Raw genomic sequence first — 12,024 nt, 5'->3', positions numbered from 1 at the left:
AGACTTTCTTAAGAAGAAAATCTGTTTTAAGGCTTTTTTTTACAGCTTTTTTGAGCTATAATTGACATATAGCATTGTATAAGTTCAGATGTGTAACATGATGATTTGAAGCAGTTGTGTATTGTGAAATGCTTACCGCAGTAGAGTTAGTCAAAACCTCCATTACTTCATGTAATTACTATTTCTTTCTTGTGAGAACACTTAAGATCTACTTTGTTAGCAACTTTGAAATATATAGTATTGTTAACCATAGTCACTATGTTGTACATGAACAATCCTTGGAATTGTTCATCTTATCACTGGAAGTTTGTACCCTTTGACCAAGATCTCCCAATTTTCCTTACTCCCCTACCCTTGGTAACTATTCATTCTACTCTTGGTTTCTTTAAGTTTAGCTTTTTTTAAATTTTTTTTTTTCAACGTTTATTTATTTTTGGGACAGAGAGAGACAGAGCATGAACGGGGGAGGGGCAGAGAGAGAGGGAGACACAGAATCGGAAACAGGCTCCAGGCTCTGAGCCATCAGCCCAGAGCCCGACGCGGGGCTCGAACTCGCTGAGCGCGAGATCGTGACCTGGCTGAAGTCGGACGCTTAACCGACTGCGCCACCCAGGCGCCCCTAAGTTTAGCTTTTATACATGTAAGTGATATCCTACAGTATTTGTCTTTTGCTGTCTGACTTTTCACTTAGCATAATGTCCTCAAAGACCATACATGTTGTCACAAATGAAAGGATTTCTTTTGTTCTCATGGATGAATAATATTCCATTAAATATATATATGTATGTGTATATATATATATATATATATAAAATATATTATATATATATTATATATTTTTTAGCCATTCATCCTTTGATAGAAAAATAGGTTGTTTTCATATCTTGGCTAGTGAATAAAACTGCAATAAATGTGGGAGTGCAGATACCTCTTTGATAACCTGTTTTTCTTTCCTTTGGATATATACCCAGAAGTGGATCATATGGTAGTTAATGTTTAATTTTTTGAGTAATGTTTATATTATTTTCCATAGTAATATACCAATTTACATTCCTACCAACAGTGCAAAAGGGTTCTCTTTCTCCACATCCTGGCCAACATTTTTTGCCTTATCTTTTTGATGATAGCTATTCTAACAAGTGTGAGGTGATATCTCATTGTAGTTTTGATTTACATTTCCCTGATGATCTGTGATGCTGGGCATCTTTTCATGTACCTACTGTTCCTCTGTACATCTTCTTTGGAAAAATGCCTGTTCAGATCCTCTGCCCATTTTTTTTAGTTGGCATGGTTTTTGTTATCAATTTGTATGAGTTCTTTATATATTTTAGATATTAACCCTTTATCAGATACATGGTTTGCAAATATTTTTTGCCATCTCATAGGTTGCCTTTTCATTTTTGTTGATTGTCTCTTCTGATGTTTAGAAGCATTTTAGTTTTATGTAGGTCCACTTAATTGATTCTTGCTTTTGCTGCTTGTGCTTTTGGTTTCTATCCCCCCCCCCCAAAAAATTAAAAATTGTTGCCAAGACCAATATCAAGGACATTTTACCCTATGTTTTCTTCTACAGGTTCTATGATTTGTAGCTTTATGTTTCAGTCTTTAGTCCATTTCAAGTTAATTTGTTGTGAGTGGTGTACAATAGGCTTATTTTTCTGCTTATGGCTGTCCAGTTTTCCCAACATCATTTGTTGAAGAGATTGTCCTTTCCTCGGGGAGTATTCTTTGCTCCTTTGGAAAATATTAGTTGACTGGATATGTGAGGGTTTTTCTGGGCTCATGAGTCTATCCCATTTGTCTATGTGTCTGTTGTTATGCCAGTACTATAGTATGCTGACTACTATAGATTTGTAACTTATTTTTGAAATCAGGAAGTGTGATGCCTCCAGCTTTGTTCTTTCTTAGGATTGCTTTGGCTATTTAGGGCCTTTGGTGGACCATATGAATTTTAGGATTATTTTTTCTATTTCTGTGAAAAATGTCATTGAAATTTTGAAATGGACTGTATTGAATCTATAGATGGCTTTGTTTAGTATGGACACAATATTAATTTTTCTAATCGTGAACATGGGAATATGTTTTCCATTTGTGTCTTCATCAGTTTCTTTCATCAAAGTCTTACAGTCTTCAGTGTAGAGATCTTTGACCTTTTTGGTTACATTTATTCCTAAGTATTTTATTTTGTGATGCTTTTGTATGCAGGATTGTTTCCTTTACTGTTTTATTTCTTTTTTTTTCAAGTTTTAATCTAAATTCTAGTTACTTTTAACATACAATGGGGTATTGGTTTGAAGTGTAGAATTTAGTGATTCAACACTTACAACACCCTATGCTCATAACAACAATTGTCTTCCTTAATCCCCTGTTTATTTCTTTTTCATATGTTATTACTGTGTAGTGACACAACAATTTCTGTATGTTTGCTTTGTATCCTGAAACTTGACTATATTTATTGATTAGTGCTAACAGCTTTGTTTGTATGTTTTTAGTTCTAACAGTTTTTTGATGGAGTCTTTAGGATTTCCTTAGGCCATATCATCTGCAAATAAAGACCATGTTACTTCTTCCTTCCTGATTTACTCCTTCCTTCCTTTTATTTATTTTTCTTGCCTGTATGCCCCACCTAGGACTTCCAATACTATATAGAATAGGAATGGTGAGAGTAGGCACCCTTGTTTTATTTCTGATCTTACAGGAAAAGCTTCCAACCTCTCATTATCAAGTGTGAGGTTAGCTATGGCTTTGTTATATATGACCTTTATTATGTTGAGATATGCTCTATCTATACCTAATTTGTTGAGGGTTTTTAGCATGAAAGGATGTTGCATTTTGTCGAATACATTGTCTGTACTATTGGGATAGTAATATGATTTTAAAACTTTCATTCAATGTGGTGTATCATAGTCATTGATTTGTGTATGTTGAACTATCCTTGCATCACTGGAATAAATCCCATTTGGTCATGGTGTATGAGTCTTTTAATATGCTGTGGAATTCAGTTTGCTAGTATTTTATTGAGGATTTTTGCTTTTATGTTCATCAGGGATATTGACCTTTAGTTTTCTTCTCTTGTAATGTCCTTATCTGGGATTGGTATCAGGGTAATTCTAACCGCATGAAATGAGTTTTAGAGTGTTCCCTCCTCTTCAGTTTTTGGGAAGAGTTTGAAAGATTGAAGTTAATTGTTCTTCTTTTTTAAAAGTTTATTTATTTTGAGAGAGACAGAGACAGTGCGAGTATGGGAGGGGCAGAGAGTAAGAGAGAATCCCAAGGAGGCTCTGCGCTGCAGTACAGAGCTTGACATGAGGCCAGACCTCATGAAACCATGGGATCATGACCTGAGCCAAATACCAAGTCAGACACTTAACCAACTGAGCCACCCAGGCACTCTTGAAGTTAATTCTTCTTTAAATGTTTAGTAGATTCACCACTGAAGTCATCTGGTCCTGAGCTTTACTTCTGTTGGAATGTTTTTGATTAGTGATTCAATCTCCTTGCTCATATTGGTCTATTCTGATTTTTCTAATTTCTCATGATTTGGTCTTCGTAGTTTGTATGTTTGTAGGAATTAATCTACTTGTTCCAGGTTATCCAATTTCTTGGTGTATAGCTATTCATAGTAGTCTTATAATTCTTTGTATTTCTGTGGTATCAGTTGTAATATCTCCTCTCTCATTTGTGATTTTGAGTTTACTCTAAGGTATACAAATTGACAAAGTATTAATATTTTTAAATTAAAGAAATGTGTTAGCAATAAATTATTGGCTATTCTGGTTCCAAAATTGAATGCAGGAACTCTGATTAAAGCAGTTTTCTAGAACACATTTTCTTGGTGTTTCAGGGAGACTCTGGTGGGCCATTAGTATGTCGACATGATAAAGGTCCCTTTGTCCTCTATGGTATTGTCAGCTGGGGAGCTGGCTGTGCCCAAACAAGGAAACCAGATGTATTTGCCAGGGTGAGTGTCTTCTTGGACTGGATCCAATCCAAAATCAAAGGTAAATATTTTTCAGATATTATGGAAATATTTCCTCTTTCTTTAGAGTGGGTTTGCGAGAAGGATGAGTGTGGTAGAAATCAGTGTGATGAAAGAAAAAAAACCAAAAAGTAGTATTTCATTTATTTTAGTTTCTAAAACATGTAAAATGCACATTAAAATTCTGTGTGAATACATTCTCCTTGGGCAGAGTGATAGTAAAAGTGACTTTTCCTGAGGCAGCTTTAATCCTAGGTTTGCATTTCTCTTTTGACAGAAGCTATTTTACCATAGGTATATTTTGTTTCCAGGCTTTCATATTTATTTCTTTTTAACATGTTCTCTCCAGGTACAGGTCCTGCTTCACTTCGGATAAATAATGAAAGAAAAACCTTAACAAGACAACAGTTGCCACCACCCACACCTTCAATAGACAATGAGTCTGGACCAGGTAATAGATGTTTATCTTAGCCTATTATGCAGCTAGTAAGAATTTCGCAAAAAATATTGCATGTCTGGGTTTACTAATTTTCTTTGGAACAGGATAAGCCCTGTGTTTTCATTCTGGATGGTAGTTTAAGCTGAATGAGAGGCGTGTTGTTACTATGACCGTCTGGGTTTCTTCTCTACCCCACAGATAACAGCTGTTGCAGGTTAAAAAAAAGATCTTGTGGCTGTGAATGAGTGCTTGAATTTTGGAGACATGCAAAGAAGTATTCTGACCTCTGACCTATTTATTTCTTCATAAACAAAGGTCCTTAGATTTTCAGGTATCTTGCTAGGTGAAGACTCTGGATATGAGATAACCACAGCCAGCATCAGTGTCAGTCACTCTTAATTTTCCCACAGTTGTCAGTGTCTGTTTGCTAATGGGATTTATATTTTTAGTTAAAATCAAACTGCAGCTGGAGAATTAGGAGTCTGTAATAGAGTTGTAGGGAGCTGAAAGTTCTATGATACCATCATCCATGGTTTCCAGGTGGTCACAGTCTCTTCTTTCTCACCCATCTCTGCCTCCATCCACCCAACATGGAGTCAACCCCAGTAGAGAACTAGGAAGAGGTGGAGAAGACTGAAAAGGATACAAGAGAGGGAGGGATAGCTGGAGTGATGACCTTCAGGAGGAGAAAGGAGATGAGATCTGGTGCTCAGCAGGGGAGGTTGGCCTCAGGAGTAAAGTGTAGTTCACCCATAGCTGCCGAATGGAAGGCAGAATACTCATGCTGGTGTGTGGGTACACGTGGCAGGACAGGAGCTTCTGGCAGCTTTCTAATTGCTTCTATGTTCTTAGAAGACAAAACAGGGTTATGGAAGATGGTTTGAGGGGTTTTCAGGGGAAAAAAGGGGAAGTATGAAAATAGTTCTCTAAAAAAGTGACAAAGTACATGGACTAGGAGAATGTAGTAGGATTGCTAGGAAACATAAAAGCTTCTGAGATGAACAATCATGAATTTAGGGGAAACTAGCCAGTTAGCTCAATTGTATGTTTTCTTCCAGAGACACAGAGGGTTAGCACATAGGTGCAGAACAGGTAGAGAGTAGACTCAATTCAGAGCGGATTTTCCCAAGTGTATAAGTGGGTATGCAAGTGTATAAGGGAATTGAACGCATGTAGGAGGAAGGGATTAAAATGATATGTTGTTGGAATTTATACTAGGAAAAGAGTGAATGAGGGTGAGAGATGAAATAGGGACAAAGAAAAGGTGGTTGGGTAGATGAATTGCAAGTCTCAAAAGATGGAAGGAGTGCTGGAAGTTGCTGAGAAGATAGAAGGTTGTGGATGGAGAAAGCAGTGCTTGAAATCGAGATTAGAGAAGGCTTGGAATTATTGCTGGGGACTGGGTCTCTAGGGGCTGACCACTGGGGTGTATAGCTGAGGTTGGGTGGAGAACAAGATCATTGGAAGAAGTTGAAAAATTGAGAAGCTTCGGTGCTCGACTCATCATCAGTATGGCTAGTGAACTCAGCAAGATTTATGGCAGGAATAGCAGTGGAGAAAATGACTGCTAAAATCTTCTAGGAGTAAGGCGGAGTAACCAGCTGTGGGTGGTACGGTCTGACAAGACGAGGATCAGAGTCCTATGTAGATTAAAAGTCAATCTGGAATTGGGGTTGAGATGGAGAGCAGACTTAGGTCCAAGATCCTAAAACCTAATGATTTCGATGGTTTGAGTTAAACGAACAGTGTTAATCAGTGCCTAAGTGAACACATGTCAAGCACTTAGAACAGAGATGGCATGACGACTTTTAACAGTCAACAAATGGTGGCCATAGTGACCAACCAATGTATTTGTTGAACTGTTCCACATAGGCTATTAGAAAGTGAACATTGTTGGGGCGCTTGGCCGGCTTAGTTGGTAGAGCACACAACTCTTGATCTCAGTGCTATGAGCTTGAGCCCCACAATGGATGTAGAGATTACTTAAAATCTTAAAAAAAAAAAAAAACAATATGTTAAAATGTAGCAAAGATGTTTCCCATTTGTAGATATTCAGAAATACATATGCATGTTATTGGAAGTTTTACATATGGCAAGTTATTGTTTTGTTTTAATTCTGTGAGTATTCTATGAGACAAATGTTTGGACTATCCTATCTTTAACATCACCCACTCCCACCACTTGCTTTTTACACGAGGGAGTTGTTAGCCCATTTATAAAAAGAAGTGACTGATTGGGAATTCATGACATTATATGATTTGATTCCTTTTCCAGGCATATTTGTCATAGAGGATTCATGGGGACAAGAAAAATGATTGAAAGACATGTTGGGGCCAGACTCTGAAAGACAGTGCAAGCTGTAAAATTTTAATTGCTTTGAGAAAGGAAAGAACTTAATTCTTTTGTTTCATACACTATCTTGGATTTGAGGGCATGATGAGGAAAAGATTAGAGACCAGGAAATCAGTTAGGTTACTCTTAAATCAGAGTAGATCTGGGGCGCCTGGGTGGCGCAGTCGGTTAAGCGTCCGACTTCAGCCAGGTCACGATCTCGCGGTCCGTGAGTTCGAGCCCCGCGTCGGGCTCTGGGCTGATGGCTCAGAGCCTGGAGCCTGCTTCCGATTCTGTGTCTCCCTCTCTCTCTGCCCCTCCCCCGTTCATGCTCTGTCTCTCTGTCCCAAAAATAAATAAACATTGAAAAAAAAAATCAGAGTAGATCTATAAATATCTAAATTATATCATAGTAGCCATATAAATGAAAAGGAGAATTTGCAAAGAAATAACAGGGGACTAGGCAATTGACTAGAATCTTGAATTCTTGTAGCATTTCATTTCCCTTCTTGAATTTCTGTCATTCTTCATTTCTACTATTCATAAAAGTATATTTATGTATATCACCTCAGTTAGGTTAATTTCTCTAGGGAAAAGCATATATAATAATGCATGTACTAATTAATATTCATACATTAAGATGTGTTTATTTGAATACAGAGTATTTCAGTTTGTAGTTGCTCAGAGGATTTTTGTCAAGGGAATAGACAAAGGGGAAAAAGGAAAAGTCAAGGGTGTAACCTGAAGAAGCAGCAGCCGATTGCAGCATCAGGGGGCCAAGTGTATCCCTGGAGATCCAAAGGTGCCCTTGGACTTCAGAGCAAATTGAAGAAGTGAGAGACATTCAAATGTAGTCAGCTAATCCTCTTTTTTTTTTTTTTATCTCAGTCACAAATTCTATGAATGTAATCATTTGTCCCAGCAAGATTAATGCCTAGTGAGGGGATGCCTGGATAGCTCAGTTGGTTAAGTGGCCAACTTCATCTCAGGTCATGATCTCACAGTTAATGAGTTTGAGTCCCGTGTTGGGTTCTGCGTTTGGAGCCTGCTTCGGATTCAGTGTCTCCCTCTCTCTCTCTGCCCCTCCCCTGCTCACATTCTCTATCTGTCTCTCTCTCAAATAAACATTTAAAAATGTAAAAAAGAAGAGATTAATGCTCAGTGAAATTAGTGAAGCTTTAGGAACAGACCTTCAGTTGCATCTCAAAAAGAAATGAGAACTTGGTAGAAGTAGAGTGCATATCCATTGTGCATCTTCTAAGGCATTTAAAAGATTCAGTGAAAAAAAATTTTGAATAGTAATGATTTGAATTCTACTCCTACAATCTCATTTCAAGAAAATAGAACACATTAAATGGGATGATAATTTTTATCCAAGGACATGTAACAGAGTAATAAAGTTTTAATTTTCTTCTTGCAAGCCTACATTTTTTGTTTGTGATAAAACCTCACTTTGCTTTGTTTATGTTGGTCCCTGGTGTCTGTGTGCTCTGAATTGTAGGTTGTTATTCTGAAGTGGAGCTAGAAGAGCCCAGAGGCTTTTTTTCAACTCCAAGATATCCACTGGATTATAGAGGAAAACTGGAATGTTCCTGGGTGCTCAGAATTTCACCTAGCAGTATGGCAAAAATGACGGTTGAATATCTGTCACTCCCTGGGTCTCCAATATGTCCAGATTCAGTTATGACTATTTATGAAGAAAGCCACAGTAAGAGAAGGGTGTCAGGTAATCCTTACTAGCATTTAAACTTTGTGCTGGAGCCTTTTCTATATAGGCAGCTTACAATCAAGACACCAAGCTTGGCTTGGGTAACAATACCACCAAAATGTTGATGATACTTGTAATAGGCATGCCTTTTTTTTCAGGCACACTTAATATTATTCATATTGTTATAAAGTCAAAACTTGACTTCACAAAACAGGTATACTAGGGGTTGAGTGTGAGTATGTGGCTGTGTGTGCATTTAACAAGAAAAAAAATAAGAGCTCAACTTCTTCAAATATACCAGAACCATGCAAGAATTCCAGAAATGTATATGATAGAGGAAGAGTTAAGATGGTTAAAAATCAGATGGGGTAGGTGTTAGATGTCAAAATAAAGCAAAATATATTAAAGCCCTTTCTTTATTTTTAATGTTGATTTATTTATTTTGAGAGAGAGAACATGAGGGGGAGGAGGAGCAGAATGAGAGAGAGAGAGAGAGAGAGAGAGAGAGAGAGAACGAGAACACACCTTAAGCAGGCTCCGCGCTCAGCACAGAGCCCGACATGGGGCTCGATCCCACAAACTGTAAGATCATGACCTGACCCAGAATCAAGATTTGGACTCCCAACCAACTGAGCCACCCATATGCCCCTAATCTGGCAGAATTAAAAATATTTGCTAATAACACACCAGCTGTCATTGCATTTCATGTATAGGCAAACCTGTTTTGCTCAACAGAACAAAGTTGTTACCTCTTGTCTGTGTAGGTGTGGTAGGCTCTTTGGCTCTTAGTCAAGAGGGAGACGGGAAGGTGCTGGAAGTAATTTGGTTGATGGGGAAGACTGGGAAGAAAATAAGTGTATGCTGTTGTGAGTAGGTATGGTACTCACACATGCCTGCACTGGATGCAGGAGTATGGGGAGGCCAAGAAAACTGCTCTGAGGGTGAGACTGTGTTCTTGAGATAGACTCCTAGATTAAATCATTGACATAGAGGGCACAAACATTTATTAAGGAATCTTTATAAATACTATCTCATTTAGAGTGTGGAAAAAGCTATTAACTGGCCTATCCACTTTGTACATTTCTCTCCTGTGATCAGATTGCCTTCCCCATCTGCCTTGATTAAAACAGCTCAAGGTTGGGGTGCCTGGGTGGCTCAGTAGGTTAATCCTCTGACTTTTGATTTTGGCTCAGGTCATGATTTCATGGTTTATGAGTTTGAGCCCTGCATCAGGCTCTGCACTGTCAGTGTGGAGCCTGCTTGGGATATTCTCTCTCTCTCTCTCTGTCTTTGTCTCTCTTGCTCAAAATAAATAAATAAACTTAAAAAAAAAAAAAAAGCTTAAAAAAAAAAGGCTCAAGGTCTCTTTGTAGCTAGGATGAAATCCAAAATCCCTACCATAGCCTTACCTCCTGCTCCCCAACTTACATGATGAAGTACGCCCATTCTCGCCCCAGGGCCCTTGACCAGCTACTTCTCCTAGCAGTTTAGAGAACTCCTTATCCTGTGTCTCCCCTCAAGTCTTGACTAGAATGTCACCTTCTTAATGAGTCTTCCCTTAATTGCTGTCAATTGCATCACCTCCTACCCCAGTACCTCTTAGTACCCTCCTCAACTCTTCTTTAGCATTTACTGTCTTCTAACTATGATTTATTTTTCATGTTTGTGGTTTGTGTTTTCTCTATTGAATGAGGGCTTTCTGAAGACTAAAACTTGTGTCTCACTTGAAGAATCTCCAGTGCCTCGAATAGTATGTGAGATAGAAGGCAGGGAATGAATGAGTGAAGGAATGGATGATATGTCACCTCCTCAAAGAGGACTTTTCATCTAGAGTAGCACCATTCACTCCATCCCATAGTCATTTTCCACAGTTCTATTATGCCGATTATTTCATTTGTAGCCGTGATCTCTGAAATCCTCTTCTTTATTTACCTGGCTAAAATAAAAGCTCCAGGAAAACAAAGATCTTGCTATTTTGTCCCCTTCTGTATCATCCTAAATTAGTGTCATGCCTCCAGACTCAGCACAAGTGTATACTGCTAAATTGCTCTTCAGAAAGGCTAAATCAGTGTTCACTGCCTTTAGCCATACATGGGAGTATCTTTCACCATGCATATGTATAACTCATGTGATAATTTAGTAGGCATTTTTACCATTTTCTTATCATTAATGGAGTTTTATTTTCATATGTTGGTTAGTTATTTGCGTTTTTTACTTATTACCATCTATTTTTGAGGATTATTCTTTTTATTGGTTTATGAACACTATTATACATAGAGACATTTTTCCTTTTGTCGTAAGTTACAAGTACTTATTCCTAAGATTGCCATTTGTCTTTAATTTTTATTCTATGTTGATGGAAACATTTAAAAATTTATTTGTGTATGTGGGCGCTTGGGTGTCTCAGTTGAACGTCTGACTTTGGCTCAGGTCATGATCTCATAGCTCATGACTTTGAGCCCTGCATCAGGCTCTGTGCTGACACCTTAGAGCCTGGAGCTTGCTTTGGATTCTGTGTCTCCCTCTGTCTCTGACCCTCCCCTTCTCTCTCTCTCCCTCTCTCTCTCAAAATAAATAAACATAAAAAATTTTTAAAGTTTATTTGTTTAAATCCATCTGTATATACCTTTGATCTTTGATTTACCACATAGCTTTTATTTATTTATTTATTTATTTATTTATTTATTTATTTATTTATTTTTAAATGTTTATTTATTTATTTTGGGAGAGAGGGAGAGTGTGTGCACAAGCGGGGGAGGGGCAGAGAATGAGGGAGATAGAGAATCCCAAGCAGTCTCCACACTCCGCACTGAGCTGGACATGGGGCTCCAATTCACGAACCGTGAGATCATGACTTGAGCAGAAATCAAGAGTGGGATGCTTAACTGACTGAGCCACCCAGGCGCCCCTATTTTTTTTTAAAGTATCTCCATGCCTAGTGTGGAGCCCAATGCGGTGCTTGAACTCATGACCCTGAGATCAAGACCTGAGCTAAGTGTCAGACACTTAACCAACTAATCCATCCAGACACCCCTCAGAGCTTTTATTTTTGAACATTCATTGTTCATTCTGAGTTCAGAAAAAAAAAATTTAATTACAAACTTCTTTAATCCTCCTGAAATCGGTATTTTTCTCATATGATAAAGTGATACTATATCTTTTTCTTTAAGAAAAAGTTATTTTGTCTCCAACTTGTAGCAATCTCTTATACACTGGATTCTTATATAAAAAGAAACATTTTCTGGGAAAACTTACCTTTATCTTTATAACCTATTGAAAACCATGCTTGTCTTTGTTGTGGATTAACTGAGGAAACCCTATAATTTTCCTACCTAGCAGTTCTTTGATATGAAATTGTCAGTTTGAAATTTGTAGAGTAGTTCTGTCTCTTTGGGTGATAGCTAGCAGGTATTACCCCTTATTCAAGCCAGATAGTATTCTTCTGTACTGTAAAATGCTATCTTTTTCCCTGTGGGAGCCAGCAACTCACTCATTCCAGAGCTGCATTGATCTCCACTTGCTACAAATAAGTATTTGATCATTCTTCAAATAGTATTTCAACATCGT

At 37.8% G+C, this 12,024-nt stretch overlaps 1 protein-coding gene across 1 annotated transcript in view; it reads left to right on the top strand.

The window, feature by feature from the left end:
* OVCH1 (ovochymase 1) overlaps nucleotides 1-12,024 on the top strand; it is an 85,808-nt gene that overhangs the window by 42,581 nt on the left and 31,203 nt on the right. Inside the window, exons 19-21 of the mRNA XM_032593776.1 lie at nucleotides 3,845-4,001; nucleotides 4,335-4,430; nucleotides 8,251-8,475. Of these exons, the coding sequence (XP_032449667.1) occupies nucleotides 3,845-4,001; nucleotides 4,335-4,430; nucleotides 8,251-8,475 (478 nt within the window). The remainder of the gene's footprint in view (nucleotides 1-3,844; nucleotides 4,002-4,334; nucleotides 4,431-8,250; nucleotides 8,476-12,024) is intronic.

The sequence above is a fragment of the Lynx canadensis genome, chromosome B4, assembly GCF_007474595.2.
Source record: "Lynx canadensis isolate LIC74 chromosome B4, mLynCan4.pri.v2, whole genome shotgun sequence".
Lineage (NCBI taxonomy): Eukaryota > Metazoa > Chordata > Mammalia > Carnivora > Felidae > Lynx > Lynx canadensis.
This window is presented reverse-complemented; position numbering and strand designations above follow the sequence as displayed.